Source organism: Maniola hyperantus, chromosome 2 (genome assembly GCF_902806685.2).
Source record: "Maniola hyperantus chromosome 2, iAphHyp1.2, whole genome shotgun sequence".
In the NCBI taxonomy this organism is placed as follows: domain Eukaryota; kingdom Metazoa; phylum Arthropoda; class Insecta; order Lepidoptera; family Nymphalidae; genus Maniola; species Maniola hyperantus.
This window is the reverse complement of record NC_048537.1, coordinates 10478549-10503501: the sequence shown is the minus strand read 5'-3', so window position 1 is coordinate 10503501 and position 24953 is coordinate 10478549. Positions and strand designations below refer to the sequence as shown.

The 24953-nt window shown below is 35.2% G+C and overlaps 2 protein-coding genes across 3 annotated transcripts; one reads left to right on the top strand and one right to left on the bottom strand.

The window, feature by feature from the left end:
* Positions 1-23548, top strand: LOC117990317 (lachesin-like). 2 transcript variants are annotated; one of them, XM_069504200.1, is made up of 9 exons: positions 1-49; positions 4323-4445; positions 5377-5483; positions 6439-6624; positions 10270-10462; positions 11215-11343; positions 12897-13016; positions 21013-21183; positions 21945-23548. In XM_069504200.1, the coding sequence occupies exons 2-9, from the start codon at positions 4376-4378 to the stop codon at positions 22331-22333; spliced, it is 1365 nt and encodes a 454-aa protein (XP_069360301.1). In that variant the 5' UTR covers positions 1-49; positions 4323-4375; the 3' UTR covers positions 22334-23548. The 2 variants fall into 2 exon arrangements, with proteins under 2 accessions (XP_069360301.1, XP_034833675.1); XM_034977784.2 differs by lacking the exon at positions 1-49 and adding an exon at positions 68-238.
* Positions 7184-9118, bottom strand: LOC117990308 (sodium-dependent noradrenaline transporter-like). The gene has a single exon (XM_034977773.2). The coding sequence runs from the start codon at positions 9112-9114 to the stop codon at positions 7255-7257; it is 1860 nt and encodes a 619-aa protein (XP_034833664.1). The 5' UTR covers positions 9115-9118; the 3' UTR covers positions 7184-7254.
* Positions 23549-24953: the final 1405 nt, after the last annotated feature.

Here is a 24953-nt window from a genome sequence, read left to right as displayed (position 1 = left end):
CTATCGGTTCATATCTTCAATCACACGGACATCTGCGTAAGAATAACGGGCGGGTTGGGGTTTGAATAGGGAAACCGCCAGTGTGTGGCGCGCCCCCGACAGCGGCGTTCGCACGCTACCAGACCGACAGACAACTTATTTACGCGAAAAACTTTAAAACTTTATGCACAGAGTGATCCACGTTTCGCCCGTCAAAACAATAAATACACGCAATCAACAACATTGACAGGAATTCAAGGTAAGTCCTGAACGCTTGCGCCCCGTTTGTTCGAATGTGTTCGTTTATTTTTCAAGCCGTCAAACTTTTTAAAGTTATGAATTTGTTTCCTGCTGCACTGTTCGGAATTTTTGTTTTAGTTTCTTGTGTTTATTTTTTTACAGTTTTCGAAATTTCTGATCGGAATTATCTGTTACTTGTTATTAGTTTTGTTTATGTTTTACAAATTGAATAGGTGCATGCAGTTTATTTTCAAAATCATTTTAATTTCAAAATACCTGTTAAGTTTTATGTTTAATCCTGAAGCTATTTTTGTGATTTTAATATTAGGTACCTAATTAAAAATTGCGTATTATCCTAGCTTATCCGAAGTTGTAGAAAAGACAAGAAGCCTTGACTTTACACTGGGTTGAAATTAAATATACTTACCTACCTAAGTAAAATATTTAAATCAAAGATGTCTAAGTATAATAATATACTTACTTAATTGAAATTATTTTCCATATTTTAGTATTTTTAACTAAATTTATCGGGATACACACATACCGTATTTCGTTATTTGTCTTCATACATAAACGAGTTTAAATAAAGATAGGCATCAATTTCGTAATTATACTTAGTAATTTATAAACACTAGTCCGGAAAACCTGACACCAACATTTAAAAACAAAAATAATTCGACTAATTATAAATTATATTCAGAGTAATTAGATGAAGTTAGTAAATTCCACAGAATCACAATAATCTGCAATCACGGTTTACAGAATAGAAACCAAAACAATAGGAGACTTAAGGGCTGACAGTATTCAGAAAAATTAAATCATAATATTAATATCATAGGTAATTGTTTATTTTAGTGATTACGAGAAAAGTAAAGCTTTAAAATATAAAAAATGCTAAAATTATAGCATAAAATAAATAAATGTAACATAGATCAGATGTTGGTGCTGATTTATGCCAATTAAAATTTTGATTAAAATTATTAACGTCTTTTTGCAATTTATTAAGAAAAAGACATACTTATCTACTAACGTATATTTTCAGTTTAGAAATGTCAAACTTTGTAACTTTAAGTGCCAGTCTTGCAGTCGGATTTAGTCACTTAAACTTACACTTTGAAACTTTTACCACCAAAATTTTTCTATGAGTTATTTTAATATTTGTTTTCTGTCCTTTTTAACTTTTTAATATTAAAGATGCTAATACTTATTCTAAGTTTAAAGAAAGGCATCAGAATTGACACCATTTTTTTGCTATAGGGACTGCAAGCTAGTACCCACATATTCCGCGTAGGTAGTCAATTTAGACGAAGCTATAACAACAACTTTATCTGAGAGTTTCTATTTTCTCTAGACCAAAGGTAGATTTATTAGCTCTACAAAGTTTGCGGGTGGTTGCAATCGAAAACTTTAATTTTCTACTTCAACACTAGTATGGTTTCTCATTTTATGGCGCAAGTCTGTTAGTTTATTACCTATTTTTTTTTAATGTTGCCTACTCTTCCCTTTAATATTTTAAAAAATATGGATTTAACTGACATTTTAAACACCTAAAAATAACGTTGCAACTTATTCGGGAACCAATAATGTACTTATCTACCTTTTATGTTTAGGTACAATGACGTAAGTATATTTTTAAACATAGAGATGTTAGAGTTCTGACATAGTACTATGATAAATAAGTCTTTAATCTAAGAATGCCTTACACTAAATAAAGAAATTTCAACTTAAAAATAGTGATTATTTAATTTGTAGGTGTACCATACCATCAATTAGATTCATTAGAAAAAATCTTTTGAACGCCCATATTGTATACTGATTGATCTATATGTAACATTTACTAATTTCTTAACGGTGCCTACCGCCTTATGGTAAATATTGGCTTAAGAAAGTTAAATGGAATTTAACACGTTCGATGCTAATTGGCTAAGACATGAGCAATGAACTTTGGTGGTTATTGTTTCTCTTCCAAGCTGCTATCGTGAACTAGTTGTTCAAATATAATCATTAGTAGAGCTACTCAATGTAAACTGAACCGATCCGTTCTTCAAAAATTTCTTTTAAATTTTCTTATAGAATTTATTGCTTCTTGCTTTTAATTAGTATCGAATTCTTCAATTTTGTCTTTCGTTGCACTTTATACTTATGCTCCCCATTGGTATAGATTTGTTCGGTTATCAAATGAGTGTAAGTCCTGATCTTTGAACGGATTTCCTTAGGCAAACCCACATTTTCTTGCTCTTTATGCTTCCTGCTTAAAAGGACTCGGCTGGCGCCTTACCCTTTCGATATCATTTTTGAAGTCCTCGGCTTCGCCCCGGCCTTTCAGTAATACGAGGCCAGTAATCGCTTTATTTCAGGCCTGGGCTGTAATGTACTAATACAGTCTTATTACCTAAGTATAGTTACCTACGTCCTACATAATATAATATCATAGAGATGTACCTACGGTGGTTTGAATTGACGCAATGCCACAACATTGCTCGTTCACTCGTATAATGATATTACGAAAAGCCGTTACAATAATAGATAATAAACCAGTAAACCACTATCCATACTTTTTTACTAATTTTATAAATGTGAAAGTGTATCTGTTTGTCTGTCTGCTAGCATTTCGTATAAAACGTACGTTTCATACGAATGATACGTTCAACCGATTTTGACAAAGAGTACAAAAATAACTTACATCTCAGGGACGGGCATTACAGCCGTACATTTTCATAGTATCTTTGTCCCGGAAAATCAAAGAGTTCTAAGGAAATTCTTGAAAACCTAAATTGACGTGGATGAAGTCATGAACATCATCTATTTGGTACAATAGTTTCGGACTGGATAATATAAATAGATAGAAACATACTAGATTAGACTTCGTCCGCGTGGGTTCAGGTTTTCCAAAAATCCTTTGTGACCTTTTTGATTTTTCGGGATAAATGTCCGTTTCCAGGATGCAAGCTATCTCTGTACTACATTGCGTCAGAATCACTTAACGGGTGGGCCGTGAAAACAACAGACAGATGGACACGCTTTCGTATTTATAATATTAGTATGGACCGATTTATTGAACACTAGCTTATGCTCGCAACTTTGTCCGCGTGGACTACACAAATTTCAATCCCATATTTCACCCCCTTAGGGATTGAACTTACAAAAATCCTTTCTTAATGGATGCCTGCGTCATAATAGCTGTCTGCATGCCAAATTACAGCCGGATCCATCCAGTAGTTTGAGCTGTGCGGTGATAGATCAGTCAGTCAGTCAGTCACCTTTTCTTTTTATAAATTTAGATTATTTAAATATTGGAGTTTTATCAGAAAAGTATCAAAATTCATAGCCTCTGATATAGCTGAAAGATGCTTTCATACACGAAACGTTAAACTGGAAACTCGTTACTTATAAGTGGACGTATCCGAGCAAAACCATAACCAGACTTATCTCCATGAGATTACACATTCAGTAAACCTTTTTGTGTGCAAAAGTACCTACGACCCGATCCAGTAGTTCCAAAATCTTGCCGACACTGTATTGATAACTGAAGTGTGCCTCGAATTTTTCTCCAGCATTATCGCGCTTTTGCGGAAAAGTAGTTACCGGTTTGTGATCGCCTCCTCTTGAATCGACACTCATGTTCGTTTACACCCGATCTGCTTACATGCTGGGTTGATAGATTCGTAATAGTGAATCATTTGACTGATCGAATCGCAAGTCATCGCGCAAAATGCGCACGAATAGAGCCTATTCTTGTGCTTAATGATACGTGCAATGTAAAAAAAAAAATTAAATACGGAGGCGTTGGCAAATAATAATAACGGTGGAAACATTATCTACCTCGAACAATTATTGTACATAAGTACTCTACTAGCGGATGCCCACGACTTCGTACGTGGGGATTTAGATCTTCAAAAATCACATGGGAACTCTTGGATTTTCCGGTCATCATAAAAATCGGTTAAACAGTTGGGCCGTGAAAAGCTAGCTGACAGACAGATAGACAGATACACTTTCGCATTCATAATATTAGTATGGATTTTTTATATTTTTCAAAATCGATTTCATATGGATAGAAACTAGAAAGTAATTGCGTATTATAAAATGACGATAATTTTCAGTATCACATGGATTCGCCGGGTTATAATATCTGGCAGTAGCATTGGCGGGAACTATGCAGGAGCCTTGGTGGTCCTTATATTTACTTGGAGTTTTCATGCTGGGTCTCGATTCTAAGCTCGTGGGTAAGCTATTTATCATCTACATTGATAACAGAGGTTTTCAGCTTCGTACTTCACGATCACTCTGAGCAAGGTTTCTATCCATCAAAGCAGTGGGGAGCAGTCTCTGCTCCCCACTGCTTCACCGTGTGCTTCAGCGTGTTCAGCAGATTAATCAGATTATGAAAAGACTAGCTTTTTCCCCCGACTTTGTCCGCGTGGACTACACAAATTTCAAATCCCCTTTTTACCCCTTTAGGGGTTGCATTTTTAAAACCATTTCTTAGCAAATGTCTACATCATATTAGCTATCTGAAAGCCAAATTTCAGCCCGATCCGTCCAGTAGTTTGAGCTGTGTGTCAATAGATCTGTCAGTAAGTCAGTCAGCGTTTACTTTGACAACACCCTTAGTAGTACCTCGTATAAGTACCACGACGAATTTAGCTCAAGTATGACAACAGTTTGATTATGTTGATTGCATTATAATAGCATGTACGCATATTATAAGCTGCACATGACGCGTAGACAAGTAGTTACTGTATTGGACAACTTCTGAAATGTATGAGTAGGTACATCTTTTAACTGTTAATAAGTAGAAGATTTTAATGTCTGATAGAAGTATAGGCATTACTTGCGGAAGTCCATAAACAAGGAATCAGGACATTCTTAGCATTTGCATCTCGTAAAGATATTCGGGTGTCAAAGTGAAATTTACTTTGAGTGTATTTTCTAGGAGTCTTGTGTGGTATTGTGTGTTAGTGGTGTGTATTGCTTGCTTTTCCTGCTTCTTCAGTAGTGGGAGGTTGGGCGGTGCATATCGAACGCTGCACATTGTACCATACAGATTTGTGTGTTTTGGCGGATTATAGAGAATTAAGCTTGTGGTTCCTTGTAGAAGATTTAATTCTAGTCATAATATGATGATTGGCGTCATTAGTATAACTTATATTGCAGGTCAAGCATTTCAACCAGAATTTGCCGAGCCTATTACAAATCTGACCGTACCAATTGGTCGAGATGCCACATTCAGATGCCTGGTGCACAACTTAGGTGGATATAGGGTGAGTATTATCGTTCATTATTCCAGTGCTAACACGTGCTGGCAACTCTCATTTAAAGCAATCCATCTATTAAATGAGCAAGCGCACTCCAACCCAAACTCCTCAAGTATTCTCATCGCATGCTGTAGCAATCACTAAGTTTGTCTACATAATAGCATATATGTATCTATTTCTTGTTGTGTAGTTGCAAGTTTTCTTTGTGTAACCTGTTGATTGTCCTTTCAAATAAAAAATTAAAAAATTAAATTAAAACATCATCATTTTATTAAAACTAGATGATCGTCAAGCGGAAGCCTATCTCGCTATTGAAAAAAATAGAAACATTTTCCATGGACTTTCATGAGTGCTCATGCCCGTATTTATAATCGGTAAGTCGTCGTCATCGTTGTCATCAACCGATGGGTGACCACAGCTGAATATATTTAAGTCTCTTGTGGTGACTTGTTTAATATTGTCTGTCCACCCAGGGGGTCTGGAAAAGCTACGCTTTCCAATACGAGATAAATTCCATCGCCATTTCAGGACATTACTTACTAATCCATCGGACTGATGGATAAGTAAGTAAAAACATACAAGAACAACTACAAGCTAAAACCGATAAGCTACTTATATACAATTAGATGATGCCCGCGACTTCATCCGTATGGAATTTTCGTACTAAAAGTCCTGTGGGAATTCTTTGATTTTTGGGGATCAAAAGTAGCCTATGTCCTTCCCCGGGATACAAGCTATCTTTTTACCAAATTTCATCACAATCGGTTAAACGGATGGGCTGTGAAAAGCTTGCAGACAGACACACTTTCGCATTTCTAATATTGGTATGGAAGTATGGACTAGTATGGATATAAAATTATGTCTGTATCATTTAGGAGACCTTTAAATTTAACGAAACTCATAACAGTTTAATTAAGGGAGGATATTAACAAGTTTGTATTGAGGCTAAACTAATTTTCAGGTCGGTTGGGTAAAGGCCGACACTAAGGCAATACAAGCAATACACGTTCACGTGATAACTAATAACCACAGAGTGGGCGTGTCTCATAACGGACAGACTGTTTGGAATTTACACATTAGGAACGTGCAAGAGGAGGACCGGGGACAATACATGTGTCAAATAAATACTGACCCCATGAAAAGCCAGGTATTAACGTGTTTAATGTTTAAATATGACGCACAGAGTAAGTTTGTGTCTCTACGGCCGCTACGATTTTAAAGAACACAGTTGGTTATTAATTTTGTTTTGCCTAATTATCGGTCAGTTTTTTTTAAAATACTGAATGGTAACAAACTGAAAAAAAGATACCTGCGATTTTATCAACGTGGATTTAGGTTTTTAAAAATCCTGGGGATCTCTCTAATTTTCCGGAATAAAAATAGCCTATGTCCTTCACCGGACTTCAGAAGCTATCTGTATATCAAATTTGCTCAAAATCGTTTAAACGAATGGACCGTAAAAAGGTAACAGACACATACACTTTCGCATTTACTATTTTTGTATGTATATTCGTTTTCTAGTAAGAAAGTACCTTTGAAATCACATAAGTAATATTTTAAAGGATGAGTCTCACACACTAAGGTGTCATGAGTTCATTTTTTTTCATTCATTTGTCAGCTTTATTTTGTTTCATAATAGAGATAGATATTATAAATAATAACATCGTAAGAGAGGGTGGAATATATATTAAATGTAATAATATGATTTAAATAAATATATTCAGTTTTAAATTCAGCAGGCATAGTAACGTAAGTATTATTTATGTATTTACGTATATTAGTTCGATGTCAGAGCACTCCATTCGGTATTTTCAGGTAACATCATATCTTGCATTACATTAGAATAATTTCTTCTATTTTCGTTGGTTTCGGTTTTGCGGGTGTAACCACGAATTTTGACTTGTCTATACAAAAATTCTCTAGTCATAATCTCGGGAACAAACATGTTTCTGCTTCTAAATAAAATTTTATCTTGAGGTCCCCAGTAACGAACGGGACGAAATAAGTTTTTTAAGCTGTCATGATAATAATATCTTTTGACTTGTATTAATGCTCCCAGTAATACAATAAAAAAGTAAATTACTAAGAAAGCGTAAACCATTAATTCATCCACGTTTATAGATAGAGGTTCAATGAAAAGGGAGTTTTCATGTTGTTTCACTAAAAGTTTCGTGCACCTCTTGTAAATAATTAATAGCATCCATATAGGAATCGTAAGCCAAGCGATCTTCCAAAAGTAACTAGCTTTAACACCAATCATAAATATAATATCTACGTTATGTTTTCGGAAACCGTATATCCAATATGTTGCGACAGAAAAGAAGAATGCGCTCGTGAGTTGAATAATTTCGGTAACATCTGACAGAACCACAGTAAGATCGGAACAATAGAAGGGAAACGAAAAAACAAAAATTGAAAATATTAGACAGAAATAACTAAAATGTTTGTACTTTTTAACAACTTGCCAAGTACTGGACAGGTATTCAAGAAGAAATAAATATAGTATCGACATATTAACCAGTAGACAAATAAATGCCGTTGAAAAAAAAGCAAAACTCCATATTGGCATACCATCAAAATAACCAAGTATTTCAGATACAGACGCAAATAAATTGAAATATATGCTATCACCCACTTCTAAAACGTTCTCTTCCTCCCCGTGATAGTAAGAAACAGTTTTAATACCGCTGAATATAATGAGTGCTAACATTAGTGTTATAAATGTAGAGAAAAGTGGCACCGTAACAGCAGTCATCGTTGCTGGACTGCGGAACGAAACATCTCTTGACAAGTAACCAATAATACCGCACCCGACTCCACACGCTAGAATACCTTGAGTCGAGGTATAAAAACAATTATTGTACTGTATTTCGAACCGATTAATTCCAATTTTCGTCGCATACCATGTTCCGCTGGTCGACAACGCCACACAGAATAACAAGAACAATACGATACACAAATACGACGCCGCAACTCTGACATTTATTTTAAAGAACTTCTCCTTTTTTATTAAGACAATAAACAACGTGGCACTTGATATAGCGCTGGCTAATATTGCTCCCCACAAATGAGTGCAGTTTTTATTTTTGGTGTTATTGTTACCGATTTCTTTTTCGAAAAAATAGCTGCTGGCTGTTTTCATTCCACAATCTGTTCTAAATAAGTTCTGCGCTTCTAAACAGTGTTGAAAAATTGATACGTTGACTCGTTTAACCATACATTTTGTGTTGTTGTAATCATCACAGGTAAACCATGGTGGCGGATCCATGGCTGAATAAAATGTGTATTTCAGGTACCACGTGCTTAGCACCATCAATAAAATTAATTTTAATATTATTAAATAAACTGCACCGTATCCAACTCCACAAAAAATTGGGCAGAAATTCCATACGGATATCACATTGCCGTTCGTGTATTGTGAAACACAGATCTCCGAATAAACCAGTGGAATTCCGACAAAAATTGCGGAAAAAATAAACAAGACTGAGTGTATGTAAAATGCAGTGTGTGACATTTTCACGGGAGCAGATGCAACAGATATTTCGTTCATCATCCAAGCCCACAAAACAAATCTGTAGGTGTTGTAACTATTCCATCGACATTTAATTTCTGGACAATATTTAGCATTAGTGCCCATTGTAAAACAATAAATGAAATTGTTAGGGACGAAAAATTTTCCTTTTACTACATTTGATTATGACAAATGCACAAAAGCAAGACCATCCAGTTTATGATAAAAAAAAACAATTTGAGTCTATTCTTTCACTAAAAGTTTAACTTTAACATTATGGAAATATTGCAACAAAACTTCAACTTTTAAAAGCCCTTGAAGAATGCACTGTTTTTAATCATTCTTACATAATATTATGCATGGTATTTTTACCGGAAAATTTCGTATGTCAGTTAAAATGAGAATGAACGAAAATTAAAATGCGATTACAATAAACGTCGGAGAGATAAAGTGAATTAAACTACGCTAGTGGGTAGCAAGCGAGCGGCGCAGCGGGTAATGATTCGTGTATGGTCCCCCTAAATTATTGCTGTACGCTGTAATTTATACCCGGGCCTGATAACGGCATAAATCCCCGGGCGACAGTGCAGCTGCAGGCTTCGACGACGTCGACGCGGCATGACGCCCCTTGACGTAATATGTTACAAAAATTATTTCATGTGACGCTACTAGTTTGCCAATTAACTTTTTTTGATGATATCTCTAAAGATAAAAATTCTGACAAGCTTTTGTCTTTGTTCCTAAATTTGTTAAAAAAATATTATAACCTAAAATGCATGTTCGTTTTCAGACAACTGTTCAACATTTTAGGTACTTATAATATTTGAAGTAGCCCAAACGATTTCTGTCCTCAGTCCTCTCCATCTAAGAGATACCAGCAATATATTATGTGCTTTATTGGGTATTCAAAGGTACTAAAGCTACTAACGCTAGCCAACCCACATGGTTTCGCTCTGGTGTAATTTCTAAAAATCCTACGTAGACCTACAGAAGTTTTTAGAGCCAGCGCTGCGTTTTGAGCTGTACGATATTATGTTAGTCAGTATTTTTATTAAATACTAATTAATGCCCGGCTCGTTTTGCAATGCAACTCGCGCGCTACTTACTGTACGAAGATGGTACTATATTATTTTTTTTCCCGCAAGTCCCATCAATGACTGTACAAAGTTTCAGCTCAATCATACTAACGATACTTGAACACATAAGGAGCAGCCAGCCATATAGACCAACATACATTTTTTATATAAGATACCTATAAATTAAATCATAAAACGTTTTTAGATGGGTTTTTTAGACGTCGTGATTCCACCAGACTTTGTAGCAGACGAGACATCTGGCGACGTTATGGTTCCAGAAGGAGGAATTGCAAGGGTTTCCTGTCGCGCTCATGGCCAGCCCATACCGCGAGTCATGTGGAGAAGGGAAGATGGATCCGATATTGTTGTTAGAGATTCTAATGGTGTGAAAAATAAAGGTAAAGCATTTTAAAAGATCGAAAAACATCGTTAAAAAATAACAAAAAATTGCAAATGGTTATGAATCTTCATAGCCCATCTTAATTGATCAAAATTGGGTATTGCATATCTAAAATATAAAAAACCAGTCTGATTATAAAGCCAGTTGTAGACTGAAATTTAAGCTTATATTAAAGCTAAACTAAGTCAGCTGGGCTATACTAAGCTGAGCTAAACTAGAAATATGTCCCGTGCACACCAAAACTAAGTGAAGCTAAGGACAACACTTGACACGATAATTGCAAATGTTGTGTACACATATTATCGATACATATATCAGTGTGTGTTTGTGTATAAGTGATGCATAAATGTAAAATATATGTATTGTATGTGTTCCTAATTAATAAAATAAAAATAAAATAAAACTGGCGAAGGAAGTGCGAAAGGATGCCAGCCCAGGGTAGGCGGGAGGGGCTCAGCTGATGACGTAGCTGCGGAGCGACATACACAACTAACTTAGTTTAGCTTATTTTAGTCAGCTCACATAGCTTAGATTGCATAGTTCAGTCTGCACCCAAGTATGAAAAACTGCGCCAGCTATGCAAGCTAAGCTAAACTAACTAATTAACTTAGCTCTTGGTATCAACCCGCATAAGCGGTGCCTTTTATAAACTTACACAATTTTTTGATAAGCCAATACAATGAAATTAATATAATGTAAAAGCATTTAGGTATGCAAAATATGGGATTGTTATATTAATTTTTTTTTAAGTGACCGTCTACGAAGATGAAGTGCTGACGCTAACCAAGATTTCTCGGTCGGATATGGGTGCATACTTATGCATCGCAAGCAATGGTGTGCCTCCTACCATCAGCAAAAGGATCATGATCAAAGTGCACTGTAAGTCGTTTATATTGTACCTAAAACCCATTACGCATGGTCAACTAGTCGCCTGGCAACTCGGTCAGACAAACGGCAGACGTGCAAGGCGTCGCGACGAGTCTTCTTGGGTAGCTTTTTTCTTTTCACTCAACTTCGCTTGTAATGTAGTGAGCGATTTAGTGCGTACGATGTCGCCGCAACTCCGTGCACGGAGTTGTACTAGACTTCCATGTAAATTACTGATTCTTGAGTTGCCCGTTGACCTAGTTGCCGGGCAACTATCAGTCTTAAATCGCTCACTACATTACAAGCGAAGTTGAGTGAAAAGAAAAAAGCTGCCCAAGAAGACTCGTCTTGACGCCTTGCGCGTCTGTCGGCAACCTGTTTGTGCTAGAGTCAAAATATCTAAGTTCATTCATGTTTGAGACCAACTTTGTAACCACATTTGTAACTGATTTCTCACCGAGACGTCAGACGAGTGTGTAGAAGTGTTTACCCGCTTCGGCTAACTTTAGCGGAGTGGTACTTTGTCGAAAAACTTGTCAAGAGTGGTATCATTAATTTTATTGACAATTTTGTATTATAATGATCAATGACCGATTCTTGAAAAATCTAGCTTTAGAATGTTATTTTACGGACAACCTACTGATAAAATAATATTATACTGAACTTGGTAAGTAACAGTATATATACATATTTTAGGAAAAAATATCTCAGTTTATAGTATAACAAGAACTAATAGGTACCTATGACGCTTCGTATGGAAAATTTGGGACAAATTTTCTTCTTTTTCATTTAAACAGAACAAAATTTACGAAAACCCAATTAGACAAAACTGGCTGACAGGAAATTCGTTCTAATTGTTGTTTATTTCGGAAACTTTCGTAGGATTCTTTGTTATTAATGGTGTTATTTAATGTCAGTCTGCAGTGTCTTTTAATTATTTTTTTGTTTTTGGGATTGTTTAGTGTCTAATCGCTTCACCTGAAACGTTTAAGTGATTTACATTTTTCGAATTGATTTTGTAACTGCACCACAGAAGTTTTATAAAGCTTTATTAATCACACTACGGGACATAAATTGTATTAGGTATAGTCCGGTCAATATTGGTTTTTGATTTTTAGAGCTAAAAATTGGTATAGTGTAAAAACTAAACTAATGTTAACGGTTATAATAATTTCCAAATTAAAAAAAAATATTTTTACAAAAAAAAACCTGTTATTTCATAATTTTATTTTGTCGTCAGTCTTCACCGATTGCCATTTTTTTGTTACTCTGAGAGATGTGTCATAATTGATAATCTGTTTAGGGTTCCAACGTGACCATATTACTAAGACTCTGCTGTCCGTCCGCACGTCCGTCCGTCTGTCTGTCTGTAAGCGGGCTGTATCTCGTTAGCCGTAATAGATTCGAGAGTTGAAATTTTCACCGAATGGCCGCGATGAAAATTTAATTTTTTTTTATTTCTTGTAGGTGATACGGAACCCTTTGTGAGCGAGTCCAACTCGCACTTGACCGAATTTTTTGTTGTTCTGAGAGATGGTATCATAAACTTTTTTCTATGTTACCAGTTCACCCGGTGATCCAGGTGCCTAATCAATTGGTGGGAGCACCGCTCGGCACTGACGTCACACTGGAGTGCTACGTGGAATCCTCTCCCAAGTCTATCAACTACTGGGTTAGAGACTCTAGTAAGTATTAGGAATAAAATTCAAATATGTACAAATTGTATAAGTTACTCCGTATGCATATTTGTACATCTAGGTTTCTTCTTCTTTCTAAGTTTATTACGAGAGACCTAATAAAACATTTTTGTTGCTTTCTCACATTTAGCAAATATAGGCTTTAAATTCTTATCAAAATATTCTTAAGAAGCAGGCACCAACCGTAAAATCACGACACTATTACAATTATAGTACGCGATAGGTCGAGATGGCAATCGGGGAGGGAACGCCCCGCACACCGCGCAGTTGCCGTGCTAACCCAGTGCGGGCGAGCGTGGGTTACGTGCGGGTGTGTGTGGCGTCCCCATACCTCATACCCCGATAGCCATCTCAACCTGTCGCGTACTTTTTCCCCCTTTAGGTCTTCCTCACCAAGTTGACCTGACAACGTGTTCTATCTATAGCTAGTATTTAATGATTTGAAATTTTGATTACAAGTTCAAAAATAAACCTAATCTGCGTTTGGTAACAAATAGGAGTTTCTGTAATACGTCTGCCTTTTATTTTAAAAGTAGGAGCGAAATATTATAATATCTAGCTTATCTTGTTTATATTTCTTTGAGAACCCTATAAGATCAAATATACTTACCAGTTAATTTCCGTTCAGAGCCGTACTAACAAACAGTATTCATGTTATGTCCTTAATATCACGTATTTACACTGCCGTATATTTACTTAACAATGCATGTATATTGAACCATATTTTCGGTGTAGGTGTACCTACTCTCATATCACTAGTTTATGCCCGCGACTTCATCCGCGTGGACTACATTAATTTCAAACCCCTGTTTCACTCCTTTAGGGATTGAATTTAAAACCGCTAGAAAAAATCCTTTCATAGCAGATCATAGAGATAAGGTACCTATCTGATTAAAGATAAAATACAAACTGTACCCAATAGTATAAGACTGCATAGTATTACTCTCACTAGACGGTACTCTAATTATATTCATCATCATCATCATCATCATCAACCAATAGACGTCCACAGCTGGACATAGGTCTCTTGTAGGGACTTCCACACGCCACGGTCTTGCACCGCCTGAATCCAGCGGCTCCCTGCGACTCGTCTGATGCCGTCCGTCCACCTAGTGGGGGGTCTTCCAACGCTGCGTCTTCTGGTGCGAGGTCGCCATTCCAGCACCTTGGGACCCCAACGTCTATCAGTTGTACGAACTATGTGCCCTGCCCATTGCCACTTCAGTTTCGCAACCCGTTGAGCTATGCCGGTTACACTAGTTCTCCTACGGATCTCCTCATTTCTGATTGATCACGTAGAGAAACTCCAAGCATAGCTCTCTCCATCATCGCCCGCTGAGTGACTCTGAGCTTTCTTATGAGGCCCATAGTTAGCGACCATGTCTCGGATCCATATGTCATCACTGGCAACACGCACTGTTCAAAGACTTTGGTCTTCAAGCACTGAGGAATTTTGGACAAGAAGACATCTCGAAGCTTCCTGAACGCTGCCCAACCGAGCTGGATTCGGCGGTTGACCTCTTTCTCGATATTGGACCTACCCAACTGGACTCTAATTATATTAATATAGTTATATCGCTAGACAACCTAAGAAGCAGAACAAAGTTAGGTACACATTCAGCTACAGTTATATAATTCTTTTTAGACCGCGTCTTGTCCAAAATTGTTTTAGTTTTTTGGCAAGCGTCAAATAGGCGGGGCTCTTGCAAGTAATGAGATATTAAGATTTAATTTACGAGTACGAAGGTTTTAGTCTTAAGAAAAGTGACCTATTGTGGTAAAATAAGACAATGCTCGTTAGTGCCAGTTGAGTGGACACGGCGTTTATGACTTCTCTTGGAGCCGACTAACAAAGCTTTTGTAATTTACGAGTATATCTCGACTGTTCTATATAGCACCGTCCTATTATTATGAACCCCATCAGAATAGAAGCGATAAATTGATGTAATTATTATATCTATTGAGTTTATTTCTTTGCTTAGTAGATAGAGTTAATGTAGTCATGTACCTATCTCAACTCATGTCTCTTCCTAACTGCCTAATATAAATTTATGTTATTTTTATCTATGATTTACGTACGCATCCCGTGGGAATAGAAACGGTAAATTAAGTAATTATTGACTGCAAATTAATGAACTTAACTATTTTTTTTCTTTTTCTTTTTCTTTTTTGGCCTTATTTCTTTGCTAAGTACCTACTTGGAATAAATTCAATCCTACTAATATTATAAATGTGAAAGTGTGGATGTTTGGATGTTTGGATGTTTGTTACTCAATCACGCAAAAACGGCTGAACGGCAGAGACAAACTATCCCAACTACACACTCGCTTCTCGTTATTTATCTCAACTCATTTCTCACTAATCGTCAGCGGTGGGACAACTGCTTTAAATACAAACGACAGAAGTAAACAGTAAACTGTTTAAGCAACGCCGATGGAGTCGCGATAGTGTTGGTCGGTCCGGTTACTTAGGCGGAAACTTGGCAAATCAAAAGCCTGACTCGAGTCTCAACTTGTGCGCAATGTTTGATCTGCCAACTAAACTTGCGTTCCGCATGTGCTACTTAACATTCAAGAGTCGATGTGTTTGAATTGCAGATTATCTGTACTGATCACGCCACATTAGCTAAGTCAATGTTTTAGACGCGTACGCTGAATGGGAATTGATTTTGTAGTAGGTAATATGCATTGATATTGAAAATCAAAGATAAGTACCTACCTGCTTACGTACTTAGATTTAAATAGTATCAGTTAAGATTGACCAAACCTATATTAAAATATACAGCGTACTCGCCTATAATTTTAGTTTGATCATCACCATGATCAACACATCGCCGCCGGTTCACTTGGTACTGAGGAAGTTTTGGCAGACATAGCACACCTTTGTGAACATTATTGAGAACTCTCAGCCTTGCAGGGTTCCTCATGATCTTTTCCTTCACCAATAATTAAAGCAAGTGTTATTTAATTGCTTAAAACGCACATAAATCTGAAAATTTAGAAGTGCATGTCTGGGATCGAACCCGTACTTCCCGACTTGGAAGCTGACGTAAATATAATAGGGTGCCCATAATTTAGTTAACAAGCTGTCTAAAAATTGTAAAATTATTAAAAGTAGTAAGAAGTTATCATATAATTTTCGATGGCTTAATACTTCTTAATTTTAAATTCACAAACTATTCAAAATATGAAGATATGAATTTTCAAATACAAAATACTCTTTGTCGGCTGATGAGTTCATATTTTATTCATACCACTGCATATACCTACTCGTACGGCGGCGGTTTCCCTAACACTCGCAAGAAATTTTAATACAAAATTGTATGCCAACGATATAATGTTTTTCACGATTATTTTATAGGCGATACTTTATCATAATACATTTCAATTAGGTAAATTGGAAGAAGACTAAGAAGATCCATTAATGCAGGTTTCAAACAGTGTGTGGCATTTTTATAAACTACATTTAGGGCCGATTTTTCAATCACCAAATAACTTTTATCTGAGGAATAATTTTGTATAGGAAATCTTTCGAAACATCAAATTTATTCCTCAGATAAAAGTTATTTGACGATTGAAAAATCGGCCCTAATTAATCTTATCGGTCATTGTGATACCTAATATTGAAAGGAGACATCAGACAATAGATTTACGTCAAATAATATTTCAAAAGTTGTCAGTTCTTTTAGAACCACAGTCACGAATCCTCAGTCCATAATCCTAAAATGCATAAAGGAAAATCTTTCAATAACATGAGTAACCGAGGTTTACCACTGAGGAATCATAATAAAACCGCACGTGATATCCAGTGAAAAATCCATTAGCAGCTATTCAGGCATAAAATAAACCAGCTGAAGTTACGTAATAAAATAATACATTTTCTACTCGTGTTCCGATGCTATAGAGCACAGTTTATGAGTATTACACCAAATTAAATGTCTAGAAAATTATACGTGCTTACTCCTATATTAAAGCGATGATAGCCTAGTGGTTAGGACGTCCGCCTCCTAATCGGAGATCGAGGGTTCGATCCCGGGCACGTACGAGTTATGTATCACTTGCTTTAACAGTGAAGGAAAACATCGTGAGGAAACCTGTATGCCTGAGAGTTCTCCATAATGCTCTCCAAGGTGTGTAAAGTCTGCCAATCCGAACTTGGCCAGCGTGCTAGGTAGGCTATGACCAAAACCCTTCTCACTCCGAGAGGAGACCCGTGCTATGTAGTGATCCGGTCATGGGTTGCTCATGATGATGATGATGATGATGACTCCTATATTAGACGGTACGAATTGGCTGTAACAGACGGACCTAGACATACGAGTGATCCTTCCCATAAGGCTTGTTTTTTCATTCGGACCGACCGAACTCTAAATCACTTTTATGCTCATGTATAATATAACAACGAATAATATGTCAAGAAAATGTGTGCACATAACGTTGCCGTTCTGAGTCGCAACTCGCAGTCTAGTAGGTATTACGTATTCAAGAAATATGACAAAACCACCGACTGTGTTTTATTGCATTTGTTAAAAGAATTCAAAGCAGATTACAGATTCCATACACTCGCTCATGTGGTTTTACTTACTGGATCTTACAAAACGCTAAAATAATTGAGGTCAGTAATAAAAATTTCATTCCTAATCGCAAAAACTCTAGAATAGCTTCCTAAAATTCCAGCCTTTTAGGTTATCGCGTCAAAAGTCAGTTTTAAATAATAAATCACTTCCTCCTCAATAGAAAGTGCTCAATTCACTTAGCGGGTAAACCAGCTGTAATGAGCTAGAGAGATTCGAGCTGTTACTTCGTATTTCTTCCCCCTATAGCCGTCGGCGGTTTTGGAAAGTTCGCTACTCAGCAGTTGTCGCCTGAAATTTACGGGTTAATTTTCAATGTAGAACGAGCTTAGATTTAGCGTCTGCATTATTTTAAATTTAGCCATTATATCCATACTAATATTATAAATGCGAAAGTGTGTCTGTCTGTCTGTCTGCTAGCTTTTCACGGCCCAACCTTTCAAGCGATTTTGATGAAATTTGGTACAGAGTTAGCTTATATCCCGGGGAAGGACATAGGCTACTTTTCATCCCGGAAAATTGATGAGTTCCCACGGGATTTTTAAAAACCTAAATCCACGCGTACGAAGTCGTGGGCATCAGCTAGTTGATGATATTTGTATGGATATTATAAGTTTCTTGTTTAGATTAACCATAATTAAATAAAAGAGATTGCCCACTTTCTTATAATAGCTTTAGGCCCCTTAAAACGATTATTATGCCAGCACGGTTTAAATTTTATTTTGTAGACAAATAACAAGATTAAAAGAAAAAATAACCCATGCTGCTTTACGGATATCTCCAGAATTGAAGAAATACATATTTTTTATAAATAAATTGAATCTAGTATCTCTTGACTGTTGAATAAGGCACTCTTGCCACAGAGGGGTAGTTAAAACAGAGCCTTTGCTTTTATTTTGATGACAATGTAAAATGACAGTACTTTAATGTAAAAGGTCAAAGCTGAATCAGTGTCCCTTGGGCTGGTCGCCGGTCAAGTGTGACGCGTTATTTTAACGGCGAACAATTTGCTTAGGCGTTGAAAATAATCAATCTATGTTTAACGTTAAAACTAGAGTGGTAGAGTTCTAAGAAACGTATTTTTTTTTGCAAAAGGTTCTATTTAATATATAGTTCATTCGTTTATAATATGTACGAGTACATCTTTAACGATAAGGAAGAAATAGATACTATGTAGTCTGAGATTTAATTTTTTACATTCTTGTTTTTATATAGGTAGACAGGTGTTTAGTTGTACCTACTAATTTAATTTTACTTTAATTCAATACGACTTTTAAAAAGATGGAAGTCTTAATTCAACGCGTGTTTTAAGTTAAATAATTTATTACGTAGCTATATGTCTCTTTAGAACATTGGCAATTGTTATTTTATGAGTCACCGGCATCTACGTTCCATACATTATGCCCATATCATGTTTTTTACATCACTACTTACATGCATGTTATTTAAGTAACTATCAATTTATGTAGTCCCGAAATTTTGGCCGCAAACTTAAAAATAACAAACCTCATCAAGGAATTTTTACGGATGCTTTAAAATGTACAAAGCCTACTTTATGGTACTTTGTCGCACTCTGCAAAACATTGTCGCTCGTTAGAGTCATAACCACCTCAATGGCCGGCACTTACCTCACGGCTCCCACCTACATGCCTACTTGCTACCTAATGTATTCTACCCTCAATATTTTACACAAGTTATTTTTCCGATTTCCTCTCTGCTGTGATAAGGTAATTTAGAAAATTGAATGTTTTTAGCTCTTCAAAACTTCTGCAAAATAAAAAACCAATTATTGCGTACGAAGTTATGTTAATCACGAAAGCGCATTAAAGCATTAATGTTTGCGGCGGTGATGTTCGGGTTTATAATACTATGACGTCGATCAATCCTTTGTTTACTCACGAAGTACGAACTCGCTTGGAGTGACTGGCGCTTTTGCTCACTCACACCGAGAAGCGTGCAAAAGGCGAGCGATACAGGGTTGTCATTTTCGTTTGTCATCAATCTATGTTAGGGTCGCTGACATGTAAGTGTTAATTAAGCAGCCCTCACTCGAGCGTAATTAAGAGTGTAACAATGTTATTTTAGACATTAATTGAGATGAAATTTCTTGTTATAACGAAACAGAGGCACGGGTTTGCTAAGCAATTTTCCTCGAAGGCTAACTTGCACGTCGTAAAGCGAACAGTTGGGTAAACAAACCGAAGTTTCGATCGAAATTAAGATTAGACAAGACATTCTTGTTCTTATCGGTTCCTTTTCAAATAAGTTTCAGTTCGGGTGCTTATACATTTTAATGTTATGTATTTCTTAGTAGTAGACTTTAGGAAATTTAAATTAGTTGAATTTAGAATAAATAGATTCAGTTGTATTTTAAAGGTTCGTTTATAAAAAGAGGGCATTAATAGTTATTTTTAGTGATAACTAATTATTTAGGAAAAGTCAGATTTTATATTACGGTTTTTTTTCCTTTATCTTAACTATCTATAAATACTTTTATATTTGACTTTAAGTTTCACAGTTTTCTTTACCATAACATTATTTCAAAGTTTAAAAAAGAATGTTCTGTAAAAGAAAACTGTGGGCTTTATCGTTCGCGAACAATACAGTAAAGCTTACCTGGACTCGGCGGCAATTTGTTGTACAGACGTTAGGATATGGGGGCATTATAGTGACAATTTGAGGTTTGGAGTGGAAAAGAAATGAAATTGTTCGCTTTGCAACTTCTTAATGGGCTCCACCGGTCAAGTACATCCACAACTCGTTGTTTCGCGTTCGATGTTACTACAGCGTCTTGAATCATCTTGTAGATGAGACTTCAGATTTTGCTTGCGGCTCTTATATAATTATATTATATAGACTTCCACTAATAAAATATTTTCTGCAACCGAGCAAAATTTGAGCAGGTCAGTTAATATCTAATAATAAGCGATCAAGTTATAAGTAGAGCATACCTGGACTCGGCGGCAATTTGTTGTACAGACACTGGGATATGGAGGCATTATAGTAAAAATTTCCCCAAATTGTCACTATAATGCCTTGGAGTGGATAAAAGTTAATTCGTTCATTAAATGTTTTAGGCTTCACCGGTCAAGACTTGACCGTCAAGCACATCAAGTCATTGTTTCATGCATGACATGACACGAATTGCAATTCACATGACATGCCATATTATATTATTATGTCATCAGATAGTTCCAATATCCACCTCTCAGCTGCAATATCAGATAAACTATGGTACCATAATCATCTATAGTCATCCAAACTACATGTTTGTAAAACTTAAATGACAGTGGAAGTATTTAAAAAATCAATTACCAATTTTGTTGGAACGACAACATTGCATACGACCAAAGTAGCCTAATAAAAAGCTTTTAAAAATTAGGCAAAAAAATTATAGTGTTTTGTTTACAGACGAAATGGTGATATCATCGAACAAGTACGAGGTGGTGAACACGATCATCAGCTCATTCGAAAGTCGTATGGCGCTCACGGTTCGGAAGCTGGCTTCAGACGATGTCGGAGGTTACAGATGCGTTGCTAAAAATTCTCTTGGGGAAGTTGACAGTGTTATAAGACTTTATGGTATGTAGTGGTCGCTGGCGTCTCCAGTTTTGCCACGCTATGAAGCTATTTATGTCTCAGTCCAAACCGTGCGATTAATGAAGATGTGCGAGCAGACGTAGTATCTATTCTAGCTGCCTCATCAGTTTGCCTTAAAATTAAAAAAAGAATTTGCTTGGTCTGCTCGGTTGTTCAAATAGACATGAAGCTTTAAACGGGTACTTAGTACAATTTTATCCCATAACTTCTCTTAAAATATGTAGTCTTAAATATTTAATCTTAAAATATTTATTGATGAGATTTTAAATCGCTTGTAAGAGAGGTTTAGAACGATGTTTGTAAGTCACTACGGTAAAAAGTCGTAATCTCGAAGTTACCTATCTATATATATTATGAGATTACAGCCCACTTCTCTGTGAAAACAATATCATTCCAAATTTCTATCGATAAATAATCGTTATTTGCATCTCAATAGATTTAGGTGTAAGCAGCTTATTGCTAATGTATATATGCAATGCGACGTAGCTATGCATTCGGAGCATATATCTTTAAGCCCAGCTTAAGATCTATCGGAAATGAAGCAAGGACAATATATACTCTTTATATAAACATACCTACAAAATATATTATAGTCATCAAAGTATGGGGGTTTAAGCTACGAACAATTATTATTCGTAGGTTTTAAGAGAAAATTATATATTTTTGTAGCAATACTTTTTAAATTTTATTAGATGGCACTGAATATATTATAATCTTAAATGTTTTTCTTCTTTCTTTTACAGAAATACCAGGACCGTCTATTAAAAACACAAGTCCAGCAACAAAAAATGAAGATTTTAAATATTCCACTCCAATCGAAGGACCAGACAACCAATTCGGTTCAGCAGAAAGCTCTGACGATGAAGACGATAAAGAAACTGACAGCGATTTAGTTACAAGAACACATAAATTTCCACTAGGCAACGATAATAATACCCACAAAAATAAAACTAACCTATCGAATACCACAAATTTAGTAAAACAGAATCTAAGTAACAAAGTACGAAAGATTATTAATATATTGGAATCTGAAGCTAGAGATGTTATCAATAATAAAGGTACAAAATATTCCACCAAATATAAAATACTCCCATCTGTCTGTGTAATTTTTTATTTTTTATATGAAAATTAACTTTGAACCAATAACATATTGTATAAACAATATTGTTCCGTAAATCATTTAGGTCTCTTAAATAATATTTATTATTATGGTTATCAAGATATCCTTATCTCTAAATCTATAAATATTGAAAATAAAACAAAAATATTCCATGTAAAAAAATATTCAATAAGTATTAAAACCTAAACAAGTTTGTGCAAGTAGAATGCAGACTTTGAAATTAAAAGAGTTGGTAATATCAAGATTCACATCATATATAAACAAAAATATTCCATGTAAAAAAATATTCAATAAGTATTAAAACCTAAACAAGTTTGTGCAAGTAGAATGCAGACTTTGAAATTAAAAGAGTTGGTAATATCAAGATTCACATCATATTCTTAAATACAAAGCCAATAAGCTCATGATTTTTTTTCATACTTATTAAGTAAAGTAAGTTATTATTTAATTAATATAAAAATCTTTTTAAAAATATAACGAAAAATAATATTATCCATGATGCCATAATTTTATGTAGATAGAAATCTTAATATATCCCAAAAATAGCTTTCGAAAAGTGCTTGCTCGGGTGAAGCAATCTTGATAATTACGAGCTCTTCCTCTCTAGCCCGTAAACTTAATTAATTGAACATTTTGAAGTGCTCGAAAATTGATATTGATGCGAATGTTCCGGTGTTTTAATATTTCAGCTATCAGCGATGTTTATTATGAAACAACACCGTATTTACGGACGTGAAACCTTTATTTACGTCCTAATTTTTTAACCTATAAAATAAGTAAACAACGTTTAACGTCAATGGATGATATCGATAATTTAAAAAATAAAAACAATATTTAAAAAATAAGTACAAATCTTGTTAGTTTAAGTAGAAATGTATGTATTCATGTAGAGATTGTGACCATGTAAACGTGATAATTTTTAAACAAAAATAGTTTAGAAATAAAGCTTTAATTATTTTTTTACCATTTAGTCATCATAAGTTTCATTGTTTTGTTTAAGAGAATGGATATTTATTAAATATTTTAAAATAGCTTTTGTATCTTTCTTTTTTTTAATAATATAATTAAGTATGTAATTTACTTTATAACCTATATATTTTTCAATATTTTCAATGTGTCTTTTTGTTTTAATTTTATTATGATTAAAAATATGAAACCACTATTATTTTCTATTAGTTAACTATGTAAAAAATAACTAAAAGAAGACAATACATACCTACCTACATAATAATATTATAACCCACTCATGCAATTAAAGTAATAAAGTTGTTATCAAAAATGTTAACTAATGTTTATACTTTAAAACAATATATCTAATATTAAAAAGATATAAAGTTGTTTTATTTTCTTTTCAAAGTTTAAGGCTTAATGATAATTTAAAAGTATGACTTTGTTTCATTAGTAAACTTTTTAAAGTTTGTATTAGGTACTTGTTATATAAAATTGATTCTGCGTGCGTGTAGGTAGGTACATTGAATAATGTTTGGAATTTTGGAACAAGAAGGCTTTAGGTATCTACAATTGTACTAAATCTTCTTATTGTAGACAAATCACTGAACATACTTTATAGTAAAAGTAATTTTGTTCTCATAGTAAATTAAGTATATCAAAATCTAAATATATAAAAGCAAAATACCAGTCACTCACTGACTAACTGACTGACTAACTGACTAATTCCCCCCCCCCCCCCTAAGAGGGTGAAATGGGGGTTGAAAAGTTATATAAAAATCCTATGTTTTTGAAGTTAGAGGTATGAAAATTGGCATTTAGGTATTCTGGGTTCCGTGCGCCTGAGTGAGTAAATAAGTGAGGCCTTTTGCAGCGGGAAAATTTTCAGATCTCATGAGAAACCAGAAATTTTAGGCGGACGAAGGCGCGGGCTACTGCTAGTGATTTCATAAAACCAAAAGGTAGGTAAAATCCGGGTATCACGGATCGATAACTAAGATAATATTATTTGAACAGTGTAATTACTTTCCTACCTAACAAAACATCTATGGAAGATAGAAAAGTTAACAGAAATAATTAGAAATGGAACTGTTACAAAACATTAAGATTATCTTATTAGATATCTATTTGACCATTAGTAATCGATCATCATAATGAACTGCTGGATATAGGGTGTCTTGTAGGGACTTCCACACGCCCCGGTCTTGTGCCGCCTGAATCCAGCGGCTGCCTGCGACTCGTTTGATGTCGTTTCTCCATCTAGTTACCTACGCTACGCTTTCCGGTGCGAGGTCGCCATTTCAGTACCATAGGACTCCAACGTCTATCGGGTTTATGAGCTACATGCGCTGTGACGTTGTAAATTTTGAACTACTAATTAGCGTTTCGCTTTTAATTAAAATCTATTTTGTTCAAAGTATGTTGGTGCCACCTAGCATCAAGGTGCAGAACTACGCGTGGGTCGATGTTCAGAGTTCATTCGAGCCACAATAGATGGCGTTTGCTTCGTTGTCAATTGTCGTAAAAATAAAACAAAAATAATTAAATAAAACCATAATATCATTTGTTTATTGTTAAGTCATTAACAAAACGGTTCTTATAATATATCCTTAGGTTCCGCAAATATTCAAAAATGAATTGGCTTTATGATCAAACTAACTGAGAGCGGCCACACTCGGGTTGC

Coding starts and splice junctions, on each gene's coding strand:
- LOC117990317 (XM_069504200.1), top strand. CDS start 4,376: ATGCAGGAGCCTTGGTGGTCCTTATATTTACTTGGAGTTTTCATGCTG. Junction 4,446..5,376: donor TCTCGATTCTAAGCTCGTGG/GTAAGCTATTTA, acceptor CTTATATTGCAG/GTCAAGCATTTCAACCAGAA. Junction 21,184..21,944: donor CAGTGTTATAAGACTTTATG/GTATGTAGTGGT, acceptor TTTCTTTTACAG/AAATACCAGGACCGTCTATT.
- LOC117990308 (XM_034977773.2), bottom strand. CDS start 9,114: ATGGGCACTAATGCTAAATATTGTCCAGAAATTAAATGTCGATGGAAT.